Source organism: Lates calcarifer, linkage group LG15, assembly GCF_001640805.2.
Source record: "Lates calcarifer isolate ASB-BC8 linkage group LG15, TLL_Latcal_v3, whole genome shotgun sequence".
NCBI lineage: Eukaryota > Metazoa > Chordata > Actinopteri > Centropomidae > Lates > Lates calcarifer.
Window position 1 is genome coordinate 12,491,734 of NC_066847.1, and position 21,795 is coordinate 12,513,528.

At 42.4% G+C, this 21,795-nt stretch overlaps 2 protein-coding genes across 2 annotated transcripts; one reads left to right on the forward strand and one right to left on the reverse strand.

The window, feature by feature from the left end:
* Nucleotides 1–359: 359 nt before the first annotated feature.
* Nucleotides 360–3,655, reverse strand: sgk2b (serum/glucocorticoid regulated kinase 2b). Its single transcript, XM_018686215.2, is given in 11 exon segments — nucleotides 360–602; nucleotides 696–785; nucleotides 873–1,028; nucleotides 1,127–1,346; nucleotides 1,678–1,790; nucleotides 2,052–2,206; nucleotides 2,209–2,294; nucleotides 2,731–2,756; nucleotides 2,854–2,923; nucleotides 3,025–3,100; nucleotides 3,423–3,655. Coding segments are annotated over 11 exon segments (1,221 nt in total). The 5' UTR covers nucleotides 3,490–3,655; the 3' UTR covers nucleotides 360–440.
* A 4,088-nt stretch (nucleotides 3,656–7,743) lies between these two features.
* Nucleotides 7,744–21,391, forward strand: ptpn3 (protein tyrosine phosphatase non-receptor type 3). Its single transcript, XM_018686140.2, has 27 exons — nucleotides 7,744–7,910; nucleotides 8,616–8,683; nucleotides 9,223–9,364; nucleotides 10,380–10,514; nucleotides 10,673–10,715; nucleotides 10,920–11,001; nucleotides 11,614–11,658; nucleotides 11,770–11,822; nucleotides 12,031–12,148; nucleotides 12,261–12,348; nucleotides 12,461–12,549; nucleotides 12,629–12,692; nucleotides 13,072–13,274; nucleotides 13,384–13,509; nucleotides 13,647–13,808; nucleotides 14,359–14,452; nucleotides 14,544–14,621; nucleotides 14,786–14,842; nucleotides 15,377–15,533; nucleotides 15,655–15,830; nucleotides 16,166–16,256; nucleotides 16,508–16,569; nucleotides 16,675–16,821; nucleotides 17,523–17,651; nucleotides 18,734–18,879; nucleotides 19,015–19,150; nucleotides 20,697–21,391. Exons 3-27 carry the CDS (start codon nucleotides 9,296–9,298, stop codon nucleotides 20,769–20,771), a joined length of 2,625 nt encoding a protein of 874 aa, XP_018541656.1. The 5' UTR covers nucleotides 7,744–7,910; nucleotides 8,616–8,683; nucleotides 9,223–9,295; the 3' UTR covers nucleotides 20,772–21,391.
* Nucleotides 21,392–21,795: the final 404 nt, after the last annotated feature.

Here is a 21,795-nt window from a genome sequence, read left to right on the forward strand (position 1 = left end):
GCTTCTGTCACTATGCAGGATTTCAACACAGCCTGTGAAGTATCTTCTTCAGTTCCTTGGTAAACTGTGAATGTAATAGCTGGATGGGAATGTTGCAATATGTTTGTTGTATATTTTAAAGGCATAAACGTTAAGTGTTAAACAATAGAACTGCTTTGGGTCAAGTGTTTATCGTTTCATCCTCTTACTCATGATGGTAGCGAGGACTTGTGAAATAGTGACCAGCCTGTTTCACATCATGAACTGACACCAGTACTTAATAAATAATAAAAATATACATACATATAATTTAGTTAAGTGTAACCAGTGAAACATACAGTGTATTGCATTGGTTGGTTTAAGAAGTTTTTGCTCAAGTGTTTAAAAATAGATTGCTTTAATAATTTATGACATAAAAAATAAATATTTGAACAAACATGCTCCCAGTGAATATGGCATCGTTATGAAACCAGCTGTGTTGCCATGTACTCCACTGGGTTCATGAAGGAGAATCCTGGGAAGGCCTCACTGGCTCCGCCTGCCTGGCACCGCTCATTCACAGAGGCAGGAACAGGTTGTAGCGTGAACTCAGGGTCGATGTGGCTGACATCACAGGGACCGGTCTGCAGCAGAGAGAGGAGTAAACACACATTCAGGTTCACTGTGCATTGACTAAAAACAATAGTGCTCTCTGCTTGTTTCTGAATCACTCGTACCACTTTTGGGATGAACGGGGGTGTCACTTTCCTGGCCAGGAGGTCGTCCCAGTTGATGGAGGCAAAGAAGGGATGTTCCTGCAGCTCCACCTGCAAACACAGCAAGCTCAGACCCTCTGTGGTTCTGTGTGTTTATGTTCCTCATAGTTTGTCACTCTGTTTTATTTGTGCACTTACAAGGTCACAGCTCCCCCCCAAGCGTTTGGAGACATCCCTCTCCAGCAAGCCCTCTAACAGTGAGCATGCAGCCGGAGACGCCCCACTACGCAGCTGCAGAGGAGCGTGAAGTATATTCTCGAACATCTCTGCTTTGCTGCGGCTGTAAAATGGAGGCTGAGAGGGAGAGGGAGAACGGAGATGGAGTAAGGTGAAGATGTCAAGGAAGGTGAGACAATGAAAAGAAACAAAAAGATAATTTCACCTGTACTTACCAGCCCATATAGCATCTCAAAAAGCACAGTGCCGAGCCCCCACCAGTCCACTGCTGGACTGTATGGGTGTCCTTGTAGCACCTCTGGAGCAAGGTACTCAGGGGTCCCACAGAATGTGTGCATGATCCCACCGATGGCCACGCCTTCTTTACAAAGCCCAAAGTCAGTCAGCATCACATGACCCCCACTGTCCAGCAGGATGTTCTCTGGTTTGAGGTCTCTGGCAAAGAAACAGACGGGACAAAAGAGTTGGTTTAGTTGTTTGAGCTCCTGTTGCTGTTGTTTTTTTCTGTTTCCTCTTGTTTCACATTTGCCTTCTCTCTGCTCTTTATTTTTTAATGTGCTGCTGGAGGACATTGCTGGTATTTTGGTGAAAACATTTTCTATGCAGCGCTCTCAAAGTGAACATCTCATTGGTGTTTCCCCACATAAATAAATTAACCATGCAGAAGATGTTTAAATCAAACATGAGCAAAGAAACCAAGGAAGAATTTGAAGAGTGTCTCAGCTGCAGCTTGTCTATATTCATGTATATATGTGTGTATATGTACCTGTAAACAATGTCAAGAGAGTGGAGGTAGCCCAGCGCCATGGCCATCTCTGCAGCGTAAAAAGCAGATCTGGATTCAGAAAATGACCCCTCTCTCTGTAGGTGGTAGAAAAGCTATGGACAAACATGAGTGGTGAAACACAGATTTCATAAATGACAATAAAGTTCAAAATGTATATGTGGCCTTAAAAAATATGTAGCTAATTCTGTCGTTTATATATGCCTGAGATTTGTACATTTTTCTCTGACTCGAATAACATTCAGCTTTGAACTTAAAATTAAAATACATAAAAAGTAATGGCTGTGTGCAACAGGAGCTTTACAGTCATTTTAACTCACTCAGTCAACAGAGAGAAGTCATTTTCATACACGCACCTCTCCTCCGTTAACGTAGTCCAGAACAAAGTAGAGCATATTTGGTGTCTGGAAAGAGAAGTGGAGTCCCACCAGGAATGGATGTTGCAGTCCCTTCAGCAGTACGCTCCTCTCAACCATCACATGCTTCTGCTGCAGAGACAACAGAGTGAGGAGATAGATAGATAGATGAAGAAATGTTCTACCTTTCCAAAACTTCCTCTGCCAATGACCTTGAGGTAGTCAAAGTCTGATGGCTTCATCCTGTTTAATAAAGCATCAGAAAACACTCAGATGTATGTGCTAAAAAGGCAACATAGAGTACTATTTCATAAGTAGGCATACTCTTAAACTGTTACTAATAACTACATTTGTGCTTAATAAATTATTTTAGCAATGCTGCACAGATCAGTTAATAGGCTATTATAGTAGCCCCTTTGCCCTCCAGATAAAGTTTGGTGAGGTCTCTTATTTTTTAACTTTTAACAACTTTATGTAATTTTTAATTGTGATAGCTTATTGCAGACAAGAGAAGCATTAATAGCCACTATACTGTATGTTCAGTGGAGATAAAGTATAACATCTTGTATTGCTCAAGTGTTACTCCACAAACTGTTATAGAGGGAAATGTGAAGCGATACAGCCAAACTTTTCTTCTGGTGTGAAATAATTCAGGGTGTCAGGGGGGAAAATGACTTACTGAGAAGTTTCCGTGTTCACTGAGATCTGAGGAGAGAACAGAGACAGGGACGGTCAGGAGGTCAGATTTAGTTTCATCTCCTGTCAACACACAGTCTTTTAAAAACCTCCTCTCTGTACTCACATCAGCGCTTTTTGCGTCCTTCTCTTTTCTCAGCCTGCTCTGTCGCTGCAGGATTTTCTGGGTGTCCAAGCTTAAATCAGGAGGTGAAAATGAAAAACATGAGGGTTTTTTTTTTTTTTACATGAAATTGAACACAATATAAACAGTTGTACACCTGTTTTTCTTACTTACTGTTGGCAGAGTTGCTGACTAGAAACAAGCTTGTGTAAAAAGTCACCGAAGCCAACTTTCTTCCCCTTGAGCAGAGCTGTGAGACAGACAGAGGGTTAGTCCCTTACGTAAGAAGTTCAACAGCTGTATCAACTCAGTAAGTCAGCTATATGACTTTGACATACTTTAATTAACTTAAGAAACCACTGAAACAAGCTTTTAGGTCATGTTTTCACATTTTAAAATACTTTTAAGTATGATAACTCATCAAAATGTAACATTTTATGGTTATTTATGTCTCTTATAGCAGGATTTTTGTAGCCTAACCGTTACTTTTTTCTGTATCTGTCTATGTCGTATGATTCATTAGCGAACAGTTAACGGTTAACCCAACGTAATTTTTTAAAATTTAACCTTACCTGAGAAAAACGACACAAGCCCTCTCATTTTGGCATAGGTCATCGGCCGGTCTTGAGTCACGGTCATCTGGATGAAGGCAGGCAGGCTGACTGACTGACTGACTGACTGAGAGGTTTTGTGGAGATTTCAAAGAAGGAGAGGGAAGAAAGCTGCCGGTGAACACCGACTGTCCCGCTGTCGAGCCGCCCCGCTTGTCCCACACCGTCAGTGCCCTGGCGCTCAGTTAAAGACCGTTGACGTAAAACACACAGACCAGTACGGGCAGTGAGGCGTTCAAGTGCACTCGGAGAAGTCATAATTGTGATGTGTGCGCCCGTAGGTGCTCACCAACATCTACGTCCTAGTTTTCCATGTCAGCATCTGAGACAGTTATTCTTTTTAACTGAGTTGTGTCTAGGATGCGAAAAATGACAGTTTTGAAGTCGAATCCAAAACACAGAGTTCCTTTGAAAATGGATGCCTTTCAAGGCATAATCTATAAAGGGTTAAAGCTTATACTTTATGACTTAATCGGTGGCTTTACTAATGCTTTATCGATCAGGTGTAAGCCATTAATGTCGTTCACTTACATGTTACTTCATGCAGCTGCAAGCCTTGTGGTAGTGAATATTCTCTTTTTTGCTAGATCTGTTGCTTCAGAGTTTCACACTTTGTAATAAGTCATCAGGTTCAAAGTTATAACGTTAGTAAGACATTGATAAAGGGGCTTTAGCAAAAGTTGGTCAGTCACCTGTAATTATCAACGTTAGTAATTCATTACTATCAGGTTTTTAGGCCCATCAAGTCTTTTGTAACAGTTGTAAATGCTAATGAGCAGTTTGTAAATGGATTCCTGCAGCCCTTTTTTTTTTTTTTTTTGTCAAACAGTCCATTAGAGAGAGTATATGGACACTGTCAGAAGACCCTGGTGTGTCTGAACTGTTGTCAGTCAAGAGGTCAGAAATGCCCTGGGGACTCAATAGGCGCTTAAAAGACAAACTAGCTATGGGCGGAAGGAGGCCTGCACAATGAAATCCTGTATGTGGTTAGATTATTACGTGTCACTTTTTCTTTCCAGCCCTTGAGGAAACCAGCTGCTGTCACGTGAAGGCAGCATGCTGAGCTCATGCATCATTGTAAAAAGCAAAACTGGGTGCTCGTGAGCTGACAGTGCCCTGTGGCCATGCAGTCTCAAAGTAACCCAGTTGACTCCCTTTGGTGAGGGAACTTTTTTTTATGACTTTGTAACTCACCCTTCTGCCTTTCTTTCTGTAGGTCTATTTATTACGGGTATGGGTTTCTACTCACATATTCCAGTCACAGGTGGTTAGAGGGTGGACTACATACCACCAGTAAGTCTGTGAGTGGGTGGCAACACTGATAGTAGGACATGTATTGAATTAATGTGTGTGTCTGTGTGTGTGTTATTAGCCCATATGTCCTGTATGTAGAACAAGCAAAAATACATCAACAGTTAAATAGAGGGCACATTCACAGACTGGTTTGTGTCACATTTGAGGGCATTTCATACACACACTGGCATACATAGAGAGTAAGTGTCATTTTTATGAGTGGGGTTTTGTAACACACACGTTCCTCTTGGACCCAAGGATAGTTAATAGGTCATGGAAACTATACTATGCATGTAAATTCATGACAGCATTAATGACAACTCTGTATCTGTCTTCCTGTGTCATGTGGCAGCTGCGCACCCGACAAACGGCACAGCCTGTCTACACCACCGCAGACCCAGTTTTATGCTTGTGATATACGATCAAACTCCTGAAGCATTTCATGTACAACTACGGTGAATTTTTGTTTTATATGACAGCAGCTCATACACTCCAGTCACTCTCCAACATGATGAGGACTGAATTACATAATCACAAATTTATATCAACACATGATTATATAATAAGTGGAAATGGAAAGAGGAACTATCTTGAGTCTGGCACAATTGGTGATAAACAAATTCCTCTGAGAGATGGAGGGGAACACCTCATGCATCAGATAAAACTAAAGAAGTTATAGATAATACACATATATGGAAGATTAAAGGAGTTACTAGACTTTGTCACAAGATTAATTAAGCCCAAAACTTTAAGAGGAGGAATTTTCTTAAACTGGAAATGAGCAATAGAAAAGTGCCACAGGAATTAAGTGTGATATCAGGATAAGAGGGTGTGAATCAGATAAATGGGACATGAAGTGCACATACTGAAATAACGTCAGGTTTGTCCCTGTGTCATGGTGTCTAAATTTGGAGCCGCTGAGTTCAGGGGCAGAGTTGGTACAGGGTGTCTTGGTTACTGTTGCAGAAAGCTGATCCTCGAGCAGTGACAGGAGGAGGTTCCTCTCTGTTACACCGGCGGGTGGTGGTGGTGGTGTGGGAGGGACGGGGGGGAGCAGAGCCCCTGTCACCCCAAAGTGAACCGGTCTCTGCTAGTCTCATCGACCGCCCTCAGACTGCAACCTTTTGTCTAAACACCCTGACTGACGGCATGTGAACTGGTCGTGGCTGGTTCTTCAGGCATGCAGCAGGTGACGCTGAGCGCAAAGCAGATCAGCCAGTGGAAGAAGAAGTACTCAGTAAAAGTAACTATACATAAATATAACAAATATACAACTACAATACAAATAGAGCCCATGTATTTCAAATCATACTTAAGTATAAGTACAGAAGTATTATTAACAAAATGTACTTTAAGTTTCAAAAGTACTCAGTATGTTGAAAACTGGCCTGTGTGACTGATTTATTATTATTTTTTATTATTAGATCTGTGCGTAAGAAGCACTTCACCACTGTAACTGAGTGAGGTTTTAATTACTTTAAATACAGTTGGATTATTTAGTCAAGTGGTTCCCAATCTGAGGCTCAAGCCAATTCAAGGGGTCATGTGACAGATCTGAAGGGTTGTGAAATCACTGGTGGGAGAGGCAGGAAGAAAAAAAAAAGTTCTGCTACACATATTTGTATTGGATCTTTAATCTAAACTCTTTTCTTAAATCAATTAAATAGCCTATATTAAACTCTCTGACAAATTCAGTGCAGAAGTCAGAGGAGCTGTTAACAACGCTCAGTATTTTTGTAAAGGATCAGAAGCTAAAAAGGTCAGACATCACTGGTTTAACAATTCATTGTGTTTTATGAGCTTGAATGTCTGACAGACTATTTCCTGTGTCTGACATAATGTTAAAGTCTCTGAGATCAACATTACTCCCTGTATTAAGACCAGTCAATCAGCCTGAGAGTGATAGTAGGACAAGAAAATGCGTCATAAAATAAAGACACCTTCAATAGGATGTTAAAGATTAGTTTACAAAAAGACAAGTTTTTATGAGAGTTATTAACAGTGTTTGAATCGTAATGCAGTAGTCTACATGTATGTACAGTAAATGTTTCATGCTGAAATCACACATGACAGCAGTAGTTCTTCATCTGTCCTGTAGATGGTGACAGTAAACCAGAGGAGATCCTGAAAACTGACCTTAGATATTTATCTTCATATAAGTGGACAAAACCACCTCCTTGTCATCTGGCTGCTGTCAGTGAGTAGCTTTAACCCCGGTCACACCAGTTTCATATCAGTAAAGTGCAAATGACGTTATTTCTTCCCACATTTCAGTGTAATCTACTTCTGTTTTTAAGCTGATGAACTTCTTTAAACTGGGTCACCCAAGAGAAGAAAACAGGGTCAAGTCATCATTCAATAGTTTCCTTTGAGTAAAGCTGAAGCAATTTGTCAGACTGATTAATCATTCCGGTTGTTTATCGAGCAAAAGTCTCAGGTTTCAACTTCTCAAATGTGAGGATTTTACATTTTTATGAATGATTTTGAGGTTTGTTTGGACAAAATAAGCATAGTGAAAGTTTTGCTTTGGGTTACACTTTCCTGGGTAATTATTATGAATTTTTAGACACAGACTCACACCCAAAAAAGAGAAGAAAAATTAAAGAAAAAATCATCAGGAAGAAAAAAACAAAACAAAAAACAATCAATGAACTGAATAAAAAGAGTTTTATCTGCAAAAAAACTAACTAACTACAGAAATAAAATGCTGCTTACACAGTAATGCATGGGTAATAGTAATGACATATAATTATATTACAGTGTAACAATCACACAGGCTTTTTTTCTACACTGAATACTTTTATTTTCAATACGAGTTATTTTCCTTTCTGATTATGGGCTACATATATACTATTACTCCTTTATCATTTTCAATTTTACTTGTAATGGAGTATTTTCACAGTGTATCATCAACACTTTTACTTAGGTAAAGGTCTAGGGTCGAGTACTTCATGCAGAGCGCACCCGGGAGCGCGCATTCTATCAAGAGCGCGCACGGCGAAGGGGCGGGGCCGCGCGGAGTCAGCAGCGCAGCCAAGGATGAGAAACTTGTCCCGGATATTTACCTAACTCTACCTGGCTCTTCCGACGCTCCCCGTTCCGAGGTATTCACAGCGGACAGTCTGATGAGCCGTCTCTGAAGCGGGAAAGACCGAGGTAGACATTTCTTTTCCCTTTCTTTAACCTTCTCTTCACGAAAAAAACCCTTCACTTTCCCAAGTTGTAGTTACGAGGACCGCCGTGGTTGGAGGAAAGTTTGCCGTGCTGCTGTGTTCCTCCTCTTTGGGTGTAGCTGTAGCAATCTTCAGGTTGTCAACAGGTTCCTTGTTCCCGCTGTGGCTCAAAGTACAGCGATATCTCAGCAGAGTTCATTATCGAGAGGCTGGGACTGTCGGAGGACAAAAATATGGGCCTTATACTCAGAGACGGGCCGTGGTTATTCATTAAATGAACACTTTTAGGTGAGGCAGTAGAGACGAGGCTGTAGATTTGAGGTTTACCATTTACAGTGGTGTGTTTGTTTATCCTTCATTATACACTTTCAATATGTACAGGTTATGGCAGAAAAGTCTTAATATGTGTTAAAAAGCATCATAAATTAAAATAAGTCATTTTTTTCATCTGTACAACATATGATAAATAGACACAAGATGCAAAACACCTAAGTGAAGTCAGAGCCTCCACATCATGATGAATCTGCTTGTAAATGTAGCATTTACTTGTAAATTCATCAGAGGCCTGACTGTGAGAGGGTTATTATGGAAAACCAGTCATCAAACCTGGACCAGCTCTGTTTTAATGTATTCAGAGTGTGTCACCGTGTTCAAACATTAACTCAAACACACTGTGTGTCCTTTTCAGAAACTGTGAGCAAGACAGACCGGCCTGGATCCATTAACCGTTCACCTGGAAATCCACACAGGACACATGTATGTATGCATACAGATGCTCACACACACACACACACACACACACATGCTCACAGATAGGTGTCCTCGAAGTCAGAGGAAGTTATTGAGTGTATACGTGCAAGCGTGCCCAAGCAGTGCATGTGTGTGTTCATGCCTTGCTCCAGTGGCTGATCTGAGATCAGTTGCGGTGCTGTAGATGGGCGTGTTCAGCTCTGAAAATGTTTAACATTCTTATCATTCAGCTGCCTGCGAAAGGCGGAGAGATGCAGAGGGAGAGCAGCAGGGAGAGGGAAGGGACATGTTCAGACCCAGGCCAAATAATAAGGAATTACACAAACACACACTCTCAAACACACATACACAGTCACTCCTTCGCATTCACGGTGCATTACTCACTGCAGCCCTACGCTCCATCCAGCACATATATTACTCACCACACAGTGTCATCCTGAGGGAGGTGCTTTCAGTGGAAGACAACAGCCTGGAAACATCTGACACTGTTTTTGTGGTTGTGTGTATCTCTCTCTCTCTCTCTGTGTGTGTGTGTGTGTTTTCAGGTCCCCTCTCAGTGACGAGCTGAGGGCAGGGTGTTTGTCTTGAGAGGGAGGCAGAGTTACCGTGGTAACAGACATGCCAAAACCGGACCTGCTCTGCCTAGTTCAGCTACTGGACGGCACTATCGAGACCTTCAGAGTCAGCGTGCGTAACACACATAAACACAAACACACGCAAACACACACACACACATGCTGTTTCCTGTCTGTTGCTGAGGAGATCATATGTTGCTCCTATCTGTCTTCGTGCTCTGCTAACGATCGTAATGTCAGTGCATGATATAGTGACAGACTATTCTTTCCTATTCGCATTGATCCACATCTCTCGTTCAGCACTTTCGACCTTGGTTTGAAGGACACGCTCACCTCCCGCCGCTCACAGAGCTTCTCACACTTGAGAGACTTTCACATCATCAGCCTATCATGTCATACACAGCCCGACGAGCACACACACACACACACACACATATGAAGAAAGACAATCACAGTAATGCTTTCCAGGACAGCAGCTGTGCAGCATCTTTATGTGAGCAGTGGGAGAGCAGGGAGGGTGCTGTGGTTGTAATGTGCAGGGAGATTCCAGTATTAAACTCTTCATTACTCTCCTCATACAGCTCCTGTGTTTCTCCTCTCTAGATTAGGTTTGTTGTTTTTGTTTTAAGTTTTTTCTTAAAGGGTGGAGAGGCCAGTTTGTGATGACTTACACCCGGATTTTGCGCCCACGCACATCAAAAATAATTGTGTTTACTGCTGTGAGAACACAGCATTCGCCGCAGTTTACAGTAAACGTGGTCCTCTTGTGATGTGAATATTCTTCCGGGAACAGAAAGTGGAGAGAGGGATGGGGAGAAAATGCAGATGAGCTGTGGGTTATCCCTCAGAGTGATTAATAAAACAATGAATTGTTAAACCACAGAGTGTTGTGCTGCAGATAATCTTTTGGAAGTCTGATTTTCACCTGGATATATGTATTATAGATGATTCAGTAGAACAATCCACTGGTGTTTGAAACGTGAAAACCTAAATAATTAGCCCTGTCTATACATTAAGCACTGCTGCAACATATGGCGTGGTATAATTACATGTCCTAATAACCAACTGTTAAATGTCACTCACAGTTTTGGCTGGTGATAAAGTTGTTTGTTGTTTCCATCCTTCAGAAGCAGGATGAAGGTGTGGTTCTGTTGGACCTAGTATGTGACCACCTGGGCCTGCAGGAGAGGCAGCTCTTCAGTCTGCAGATCAGAGAATCCAGCACAGCCATCGCCTCTATCACAGCCAACACACACTCTCCTGTGAGCTCGCTCTTCATCTGCTGCACATTTGGGCTCAGGCTGTAATGCATTGCACTCGCTGATTGCCATTTAAACGATGATAACCACAGGGTATACTTCCATAAATGCTTTTTTTAGCCCCAGTTAGCCATTATACTTAATGAATTTCTTTCTCGCAGAGGTGGTTGGAGCCTGAGAAACCCTTGAAGAAGCAGATAAAAGGTATCTGACTCCAGAGAGTTCACTGTCTTTACAAAGAATTACCTTTGTTGTCAAACACAATTCTTCAATACATTTTTATTTAAAGATTGATTTTAATACACAGCTATAGAGGAGGTGTAAAAAGGAAGAGGGACAGTAGAGGATTGAGGCGATCTTGTAGCCATAGTTTTATGTCATGTTTGACGAGATGACATTTCTCTACAGGTCTCGCATCGCCCTTTTATCTGAACTTCAGAGTACGATTCTTCATCTCTGATCCAAACTCTCTGCAGCATGAACAGACAAGGTGAGTGTGTGTCTGCTTCTCTTGTTATTTATCTGACACATATCACTGCGTATTGATCTAGACACAGAAAGGTCCTTTTTGCTGGGTTTATGGATGAAAATGAAGGATTTGCTCATTGGTGTCTATTTATTTTTGACATTTTTTAGTGCACTATCAATGTTTGGCTCACTCCTGGGCCTGTCTTTGTGATACTACAGTGGCAGCTCTAAATTAAAGTCAGACGAAACAGCTCTGTGAGGCTGTGCTTATGCCACGTTCATGTCATATCGTAATTACAAGTTTCTCACTTGTAAATAGCACTCACATCAACTTCTAAGTTGTAATTGCATTTGGGAAACGCAGATCTTTGTGAAGAGATGTGTCTCACTTGGCATTAGACAATACAAATCAAATGAATACAAAAGAAATATGGATGCCTCAGACTGTCATTCAGTGTAATTAAACCCAGATTCAATGGATGTGGTGTGTCTCTGTATCATACAACCAGTTTGATGACGTGAACACTTGCTACTAGCGTAGTTTAAAAAAACGCTGTCAAAACACTTTAAAGACATTTCTGCATGACACACAATACAAGTGTTGCATGGTAAAGTTCCTGTTTTGTCCCTGCAGGCACCTGTACTTCCTCCAGATCAGGAGTGACATTAGAGAAGGACGGTTAGTAGCACACACAAACACGAAAACAAGCCCAAACTCAACCACCCATCCCCTTATGCACAGTTTTTATGTGGAGTTGTTACAATGTGTAATCATGGGGTCTGATTGCAGGTTGCAGTGCCCACTAAGTGCAGCTGTAGTGTTGGCCTCTTACGCTGTGCAGTGTAAGTCCCATATCTTCCTCGAGAAACAAGTGATTAATGACTTAATAATAACTGCGTGAGTAATTACTCCTGTTTAGGATGCTCTCAATAAGCAGCAGCTCTCTTACAGCACCCCAGATGTCAGTGTGTGTGTGTGTGTGTACTCTATGTTGCGGATTTGTGTTTCCGTGTGGACACTCACTGTCTCTTTGACTTCCATTATCTGCAGCTGAGATGGGGGATCACTGTCCGTCCTGGCCTCCTGGCTACCTCTCCAAGTGCCACTTTATTCCAGAACAAGATGAAGACTTTCTAAGTAAAGTGGAGGATCTGCACCCACAGCACAAGTAATTCATTTCACTGTATTTAGCTGCTGCTGAAGAACAACCGCTTTTGTTGTGCACTTGGTTCCTGTTGTTGCATGTGACTGTGTGTTTGTGTGCGTGTGTGCGCTCCCAGGGGGCTGAAGCAGAGCGAGGCAGAGTTGTGTTTCCTCAACACAGCACGGACACTGGAGCTGTACGGAGTGGAGCTGCACGCTGCCATGGTAGTGCTGCTCATTGACTGTATCAGGCTCTATTTTAACTTCCCTCTACATCCTTTTGACTCCTCTCATGTACAGTATGACACTTTCTGTCATCCCTCTCTCTTGCTCTCAGGACATCAACAATGCCCCTCTGATGGTGGGTTTGGCTTCAAGTGGTGTCGCAATATTCTGTAATATGATTTGCTCCAGTTTCTTCCCCTGGTGAGTGATGATGCTGCTAATTAAACAATTGGTTCTTGTATATTCTGAGCATCTAAGTAGTTGTATTCTCTTCATGCAGGGGGAACATAATCAAGATTTCTTATAAGAGGAAACGCTTCTTTATACATCTAAAGCGTAAACATGTGAGTCCCTCTACCATTTGTTCCTAATAGATTTAAGATCTCCTGAGAACAAATGCTTACTTTTAATTGCTGTACACACTCGGATGGTTAATCCATTGAATCATTGGCGTTAGTTCAATGTTTTTTGGTTGTTTTTATATTGAGCTCTGTGTCTGCACAGCTAAAATTAGAAAAGTTTATTTTTCTTTGTGGGAACTGGGGATTAATGCACAAGGCTTTCATTTTTCAACAAAATTCTTTGTGTGACAAGTAATAAATAATTTATAACAATATGAGAATAAGTCGTTTTTTTTATTGCTAGCAACAAATACAACCCGAGGAGCAACAGAGGTGATGCATTATAAAGAGTTACAAAGAACCTGAAGTCTGTGTGTTGCAGGGGGAGACCCAGGACTGTGAGGTGTCTCTGATTCTGCCATGCCCCAAAACCTGTAAGAACCTGTGGAGGTCCTGTGTGGATCATCACATCTTCTTCTCCTCCAACCGGACCACCAGGAGCCCTAAACACAACAACAGCGCGCTTCAGTCCTACACGAAGCTGATAACACAGCACCTGGGCCTCGGCAACAGTAAACCTGAGAGGTGAACCTCCGCCTGTGCATTTATGTACATATACATTCATATACATATGTTCTTATCATAAATACTGAACTTTTTCTAATTTTTCTGTCTTTCCCCTCTTGAATTTCAGTGGCCCAGTGTGCCAGCGTGTGGTGGGAGGGATGGTGTGGAACCCAGTCCTGCAGAGGTCATTTTCATCAGAGCATCTCGAGACCAAGAGTCTGCCCTCCAGATCGCCCCCAACCACCCCAAACTGGTACGACCTGCAGGATCAAACCCCAGCTGTGTTTGTAAAAGCCCGTAGCTGCACTCAGATAAATGTTATAAACGTTAACTAGTTTTTATCATTAAAATGTAATGTAACCCCAAAACCTGTTTTTTGTCATCTGGCAGGCGAAGTCCTCGAGTTCGGCACGGCGTCCGTAAACCCCGTCCGTCCTCAGTGGAGCTGACCAATGATCTGAAAGACATGTCGGAGGGGGAGGACGTCTTCTACACTTACAGGGCGTCTGTGAGCAGCAGTAAGGACAGCGAGGGAGATGCATCACCACTTCGGTTAGTACCAGTTACAACATCAAATGGTGTCTCTCTACGTCCTAGGCACACTCTCAGTCACTCTCACAGTTCAGCAGGCTTTGGCAGGACAAATGTTAGGAGGGAGTTTGATTATTTTTATGTTGAAATTACAGTTAGTTTAGTGCAATGTTTGCATCAAAAGAGCTGTGATGAAATTACAGTATTAATGTTTAACCAAGATGGAAGAGGTGAAAGTTTTAGTTGTGGTATGACAACTGTTGCCACCAGATTCACTTAGAATTAGCTAAGTAACTTTAGTTTTGTGAGTTTTGTGGGAAATTCCTCACTGTTGTCTGGCTTTTTGTGTGTGCCTTTCGAGTTCAGCCAAAGATGTTTTATTCAAGAAAGAAGCACCACTCTGTACCGTGCTTTATTAAAATCACAGTGGCAACAGTGGTATAAAAATATATTTTCTCCAAATCATTCAACCTTAACATCTGCATTTATGTAAAACATCAATGTGTGAGAATAGTCAGGATTTTACTATTATTGTATTGGGCTACAAATCAGAGTATTTAATCTCTTTCAGTCTTTCTGGCACTCACAACCAAGGAGCAGATGAGGCTTTGTTCCAAGCTGATGACAGCACAGGAGAGGAGGAAAGCTCCCACCACTACGACAAGGTCTGTTATCTTGTCATCAGCTCTAAATGAGTGTGTATCTATTCATGTACGTGCATGCGTGTGTTGATTCAGAGTCTGTGTGTCTATGCAGGGTGCTCCTGGCGATGGTGACTTGATGCTAATATGTATCACCCCTGATCACGAGGGCAAGTTTGGGTTCAATGTTAAAGTAGGTCTCTCTCTCTCTCTCTTTCTCTTATACTCTCTCTATGTCTCTCACCCTCACCTCACAAAGCAAATTTTAATGTTTTTTTTTTTTTTAATTGAACACTCATTGTGTCTGTGTTTTCATTACTCTGCTCTGACTCCATTCAATTTCCTAACTCCTCCTAGGGTGGGGTGGATCAGAAGATGCCTCTAGCCATATCACACGTTAAACCAGACTCTCCGGTAAGAAGAGACTCAGATGTGTTTGTGTTTTGACGCTGTGGTGTCTGCAGCCTGTGTCGAAATGACTTTATGAAGAAATATAAGCACAACATGGACTGATGGAGAGATATTTAGCCAAACATACTAAACTGAAAATAGAGCTGCAAGCAGTAGTCAATTAATTGATTAGAGGCTTGACAGAAAATTAATGGCCGACTACTTAGATTTCCATTTTATTTCTCTGGTTTCAACATCTCAAAGGAGAGAATTTGATGCTTCATCTTCATCTGTTTGGAAAATAAACTAAATCTCTGTGGGTGTTCGACTGTTGATCTCACAAAACAAACAATTTTGAAGATGTTATTTTTGGCTTGTGGTGGACATTTTTAACTATTTTTGGATTTTCAAACTTGAAAAAAATATTTCAACCAAAGTTTTAACCATTAGTAGTTTAAGTAGACAAGTTAACTGGTAATGAAAATTTGTTATTTATCAGCTGACATATAGACAGATATTGATTTATCTGTCAGGTTTTAATTGACCCTGTGTTTGTAGGCAGGTCGGTGTGAGCCCAAACTCCTGGAGGGAGACCTGGTGGTCCTCATCAATGGTCGAGACATTTCCGAACACACACATGACCAAGTTGTCATGTTCATTCGAGCCAGCCGAGAGTCGCACTCCAGAGAGCTGGCCTTGCTCATCAGACGTAAAGGTGAGTGTGCACCCGAGAGAGAGAAGTGAAGTGAAGGAGAGTGTGATCCAAGTGTGTGTGCTCTGCCTGTCATGTCACCTATGAATATTAATGACAGCCTTGAACCGTCCTTGTGTTCCAGGTCCTGGACGGGTGGCACCCCTGCTGCAGTTACCTCCCGCCCTCACGCTCACCGGCCAATCGCAGGGAGACAAACCGCAGTCACCTGGGCAGTCAGAGAGGGTCACGACGCTGGAGGAATCGATGAGACAGCTGGAGAGAGGGATACAGTCTGGCACACTCTGTTTCCATTTTGAGGTATTTAAAATGCAGGTGGGAGCTAAACAGTGGACGGGTGTTTAACACTGTATTTATATGTAAAGCCTAAATACACAAATGGGTGTATTTGTCTTTATTTTAAGCAGGATTTAGTTTGTTCAACTCAGTTATTCAGGAGGATCATAATCAGCCTTTTAAGTGCTGTTGTTTTTGGGACAGATGTTGGCCCTAATCTTCACTTGGACTCTGTTCCCAACGGTCTAAAGCAAAGATGCCGTGACTGGCCTGGAATTTGTAGTTTCTGTTTGTGTATGTTTCCATGTGTGTTTATGCGCATGTGTGTTTGTGTGTGTTTGCATGCCTGTAATTTCTAGAATTTATACAGGAGGAAGCCTGGTTCAACACTGAACTGTGCTCGGCTCCCTGAGAACATGGACAAGAATCGATACAAGGATGTTTTGCCTTGTAAGTGCTGTTTATTCCGACTATCTGTGCGTCTGTGCCCTGCTGTTTGCCTCTTCTCTACCTGAGCTTCCCAACCCCTCCTCCTATCTTTGATCCCATCCACCCTGCAGCTCTGTGCTACCTTTCTAACATTGATTTGGACCTCATGAAATTTAATTGGCTGAGCCTGCGGTGTGTGGATGACTCTGTTATGACCCCCCCACCCTCACACACACACACACACACATGCTGCTGTCCTGCTCTCCTTTCAGATGATGCGACCAGAGTGGTGCTCCAGGGCCAGGAGGACTACATCAATGCCAGCCACATCACGGTGAACATCAGCAATATGAAATTGCATGTCTTTTCCCTGCCTTGCATTTAATGTAAATTCATCCTCTGTGTGTGTGGTGTGTGTGTTTATTTGTCTGTCTCTTAGGTGGCGCCCCCGGTGTCTGGTGTGTCTTTACGTTATGTTGCAGCTCAGGGTCCATTGCCACAGACCTGCACTCACTTTTGGCAGACTGTTTGGGAGCAACAGACACACACCATCATCATGCTTACAACTCTCACAGAGAGGGGACGGGTATACATACTTCTACATGTTCATACTCCCATACTGTAAACAGCCACACACACACACACACACACACACAGGAATGGAAATAAGTAAACAGCGAGGGAAACACTCGAAATTACACAGCTGATTGCTACAGCGGCAGATTAATTCTACGCTGTGTCATGTTTCATTTGATGCATGATTACTGTAATTAAAAGCTTTAATGGTGATGTTTACACACAGAAATAATCAATTGGCACAGTTGTGAGTAATTACAGGGTATCACCCTGCAGAGAACAGCTAAATGTAAAGAGCGAGTGGGACGCCAGTGATAGATAATTCGAGGATGAAGTCACATCCTCACAAAGACAGAGGCAGCAAGATATCAAGGTCTTGCTGAATGGAGATGTCTCTGTCTCAGTTTGCCTGTTGCTTGGTAACCAGATGCTCTCATTAATTGATCTTTTTTTTCTGATATTCTTCAAGTGCCCTGAGTTTCTCTCTATTTGAAGATTGCACGTGCACACACACATGCACGCACAGTCCTCAGTTCACATCCTGCTCCTGATGAATTGCTTTTGTTCCCCACACTGCTGGGTGGAACATATATGAGTTTGATTTCATGAGAGCGAAGCACAGCTGATGTAGCAGCAGTAGTAAATCGTATCCTGACCAATGACTCATGTCAGAAGTAATGTAATTTGTTGGTGATGTCATACACTTCACAGACCAAGTGCCACCAGTACTGGCCGCATCCACCGGAAGTGAAGGATTATGGGCACATGCGAGTGAAGTGTCACTCGGAGGAGTGCAACCTGGCGTACGTGACGCGACAGTTCACTCTGACGCACACACAGGTACAGTAGCAAATACAGCTGCACTGATTAGTCTATTAATTAGTCAACTACTTGATTTTGATAGTTAATTAAAATCTGAACATTCTCTTGTTAAAGTCTGAAATGTGACACTTTTCCTTGTCTTAATATTAAAGTAATTTCACTATTTTTGGGTTTTGGACTTTTGATCAGACATGAACCATAAGAAAAGCATTACCACGGACACACAACACAGAGCTTTTCTATTTGTATGTTTGCAGTGGCATGTACCATGTTTTTGCCATATGTCACATAACAGAGCTCACCCCAGGCAGCAGCCACTCCTGGCAAACTAACCGCAGCCAACATACACTCACTTCCGTGTGGGTGGCTCTGTCTGTATGTATGCGTGGGTGGGCACATGCATCGGTGTGTATTGACGCCTGTGTGTAGGTGTGGGTGGACAGGTGTGTTGCTGTTGCTCCGTCTTCCTGAGAAGTTTATCTGATCGAGCCTAAAATACTTTATGTGGTAGATAATCAGATTAAAGGAGCTGCTCTCCGCATAAACATCAACAGCAAACAGGTAAATAAATAGATAATGCTCAAGGAGGCATGAAGTATGAATGCACACACATGCATGCACAGATACTGCTGTGTGGGCCCATCTGTTCCTCTGGCGGAGCGAGTTAATCCCCGCGTGGAGTCACAGGCCACATGCCCATTATAAACTCTAAACTCAGCCGTTCTCCTCCCCGCCTTCACTTTTTTTTTTTTTTTAATCCCAACTGGTCTTTTCCTCTCTCATCTCTCCATCCCACCTGTTTTTCTGTTCTCATCTCTGTGTCCCTCTTCACTTCCTAATCTCAGTGTCACCTACTGGTCACGTGCATGTTTTGTTCTCCTCACCTGCTCTGTTTTTCCACTACACCCTCTGTGCCTGTTTTCTCACATGCTGAACAATATCAGCGTTTGAGCCTGTGGAGCCGCAGTGTTCCTCTAACATTGGTGATAGGTCTCCCAAAGGTTATTGTGTTAAATAGGGTTTATGCAGTACTTTATTTATCTCTCATCTTTTTGTCATTTGTGTGTTTTTGTACTGCATGTACGTGTGTGTGTATATAGCAAGGTGAGGAGCGTGCAGTCACACACCTGCAGTATGTCGCGTGGCCGGACCACGGTGTACCTGATGATCCTTCAGACTTCCTGCTTTTCATCAGCTCAGTTAGGGAGAGGAGGAAAGGCGAAGAGCCGCTAATGGTACACTGCAGGTAATTCACACACACACACACATATACACATACACTCATACTCAGGTTATACTCTAATTGAACACTACCAGCATGTACTGTACCCGCCTGTGCTATACACTTAATGCCGTGTTTGTTTTGAATCACATCTTACAGTGCTGGGATTGGACGGACAGGTGTTCTGATCACCATGGAAACGGCGCTGACTCTGGTGGACGAGGGTAGGCCGGTGTTCCCGCTGGACATCGTCAGAACACTGAGGGATCAGCGAGCCATGATGGTTCAGACCACGGTACAAAGAAATAGAACAAGGATTTATGCTTTGCTTGTTAGATGATACTTCAAGCCCCAGTGATCCTTCTTTACCTTATTAAATTATCTGTTTTATTTTATCACTTCATGATAACCTGTAGCTTGACAGATTCTGTAGCTGTCCTCCATCTTTAAATATCTTGTAGCGGATTGCAAGACAAATGTTAAATTGTCACAAGGTCCAGCTGATGCCTTCAACTGGCTGACTGTAGGCTGTTCAAAAGCATCTATAAAATCAAAAAAATAACATGTTGGTCTTTATATTTCATTAGGCACACTGCAATTAGCTTGAAATTTCAGGAATGTGGTTTAATATAGAGCTTCGGGAAGATAAAAAATGAGCTGCATCTGAAAATATCATGTAAGTAAGGGGAGCGGACACTTAACTGTGAAATTCACTGTGCCCAGAATTACTTTCTAAAGCCAAGCGTCACAGATTTTGACACCTGTACAGCCCTGTCATCTGTAACCTTCATTAATTCCAAGAAACTTGACTGCCACGGTTTCATTCTGATGGCTGGTGAGCCTGAGAAGGCAGGCTGAGGTTGGAAGCCGCGCTCTGTGGCACCTCTGTGGTAGTTGTCGAGGGAGAGGAAAGTGTTACTCACTGCTTTGTTAGGAGGTAGTGCTGGGAATATGGCAGCCCTCTAGTCACATGCCTGCTTCTTGGGCACTGCTGCTACCACCATCACCCTTATTTTGAAAGGAGATCCGGTCCCTGAGGTTTTGTCCCTCTGATGTTTTTGTGCTGATGTGCAGGTTTCCCGTCACATGTTTACGTGTCTCAGTGATAGAAACACACAAATACCTGAAGATGTTTCATCCAACAAGCTTCTTCAGTTCTGATTTTAATTGTTCTCTATTTTTCTTATTGTCAGCAAATCCAGTGAAAAACACACTGTATGAGTTCATCTTTCAATACTTTCTGACAAAGATGGAATATTCAGATATGCAGATATTCACGGTCACCTTAGTGAATGTTTGCATGCTAACATGCTAAAAGAAACTTAACTACTCATAGTGATTTAAAGAGGTTTGGTAATTTCCTAAAACAGCTGGGTACTGTAGTTTTTTATTAAATGGCACCCAAACAGCAGTAAATTTTGGGGACTATTTTCAGCTGCAGATCAATACACATTTGGTTTGTTAGTGAGTGGTAGTGTTAGTGAGCAGTAACACTCATTAACACACCAAATGTGTATTAAATCTGCAGCAGGGTGGTTCTTGTGGGATTCACCTGAAATAAGCTACAGTGCTCATGTTCATGGTAGTGAAGGAGCAATCACCCAGCACAATGATGAAGCCCACTGATGTGTTTTTAATAGTTTTCTGACAACAATGGAGCTCTATTACATAGAGTAATAAGATACATCAGGCTTTGACTGCACAGACAATGCTTGTTAGGAGCAGCAGCTGATAATTGCCTTTAGTCTTTTCATGGGATCTGTGCACAATAAGAAAAATATCGAGTTTTCTCAGTGCTGTTGTCCAACAACTAATAACACTTTGTATGTTGTGTGTTTCAGTGTCAATTCCAGTTTGTGTGTGAGGCCATTCTGCAAGTCTACAAAGAGAAAAAGGGGGGATCAACAGCACCTTAACTCAAATCAGAAACAGGACCAGAACAGACACACTTAACCATTTCAGCCTCATCTCATACAGGGCGACTTCCACAGATGGACCTAACAGAGCTATAACAGATTAATCTCTGTCATGCCCATGGGACTTGTACACAGACTGGATAATGAGAGTGTAACTAGCTTCAGAGCACAGCTGTCTGTGACCTGTGCTGCCTAGATTCAATGTGAGTATATGAATCTTAAACCTAGTCGGCCTTAGTTTTTGCTTATCATGCATTAAGCTTGTAGAGGCTGTGATCTCCATAGAGACTGATGTAAAACTGATGTGAGCTGCTAATTTCTGTCCACGAGGCCACTCAGGAATGATGCCTCTACTTATTAAGCTACCTGTGCCTTAGACTGACACCTCCCCAGTCGATTGGATCGAACGGGGCAGCAGAGCAGAGGCAGACCAGGACTGCCGTCGTAATCTCTAGTCTTATCTGTGCGTCCAAAGAGGAAGAGCAAGGCAGGCTTTAGATCACTACAGCTGATACTGTAAGGTCATGGTGGTGCAGCGCCGTCCGCCAGAGGAGCACCAAACCCCACATGTTCATCACATCTTAAATTATTAAGACACTAAATAAACACACTGATTTATACCGATGTGTCCGTCTTGTCATTTCTTCTGATAGGGAGCGTCATACATTAGAGAATCTGTCACTTTGTATCTGAGGCTCTGTGATGTCTTTTAGGCAACACAAGCCTTTTTTTTTTTCTTCACACTTCCTCGCAGAATGAGGCTGCTCACTGAAGCGAAGAGTGGTCTGCTTATTTAACCTTCAGCTGAGTGCTTCTAAAGCTGGCATCATATCAGTGAAACTATCTCAGCATCACAAATCAGCTCAAACTGTCTTATGTTATGACAAAACATTGGCTTAAAGTAAGACACTACAACAAAATGTAATATTGCTGTGCAGATTGCAGTGTCTCTGCAGGTTTATCATGATGACATTCTTGTAGGATGTTATATATAATTCACAGTGTCGCTATTTGTGCACCCCTT

What these genes read in the sequence shown, in the direction of transcription:
- ptpn3 (XM_018686140.2), top strand. Translation starts at nt 9,296, where the DNA reads ATGCCAAAACCGGACCTGCTCTGCCTAGTTCAGCTACTGGACGGCACT. An exon ending in CTTGAAGAAGCAGATAAAAG is followed by an intron (nt 10,716 to 10,919) that starts GTATCTGACTCC and finishes ATTTCTCTACAG; the next exon opens with GTCTCGCATCGCCCTTTTAT. An exon ending in CACTCTGTTTCCATTTTGAG is followed by an intron (nt 15,831 to 16,165) that starts GTATTTAAAATG and finishes TGTAATTTCTAG; the next exon opens with AATTTATACAGGAGGAAGCC.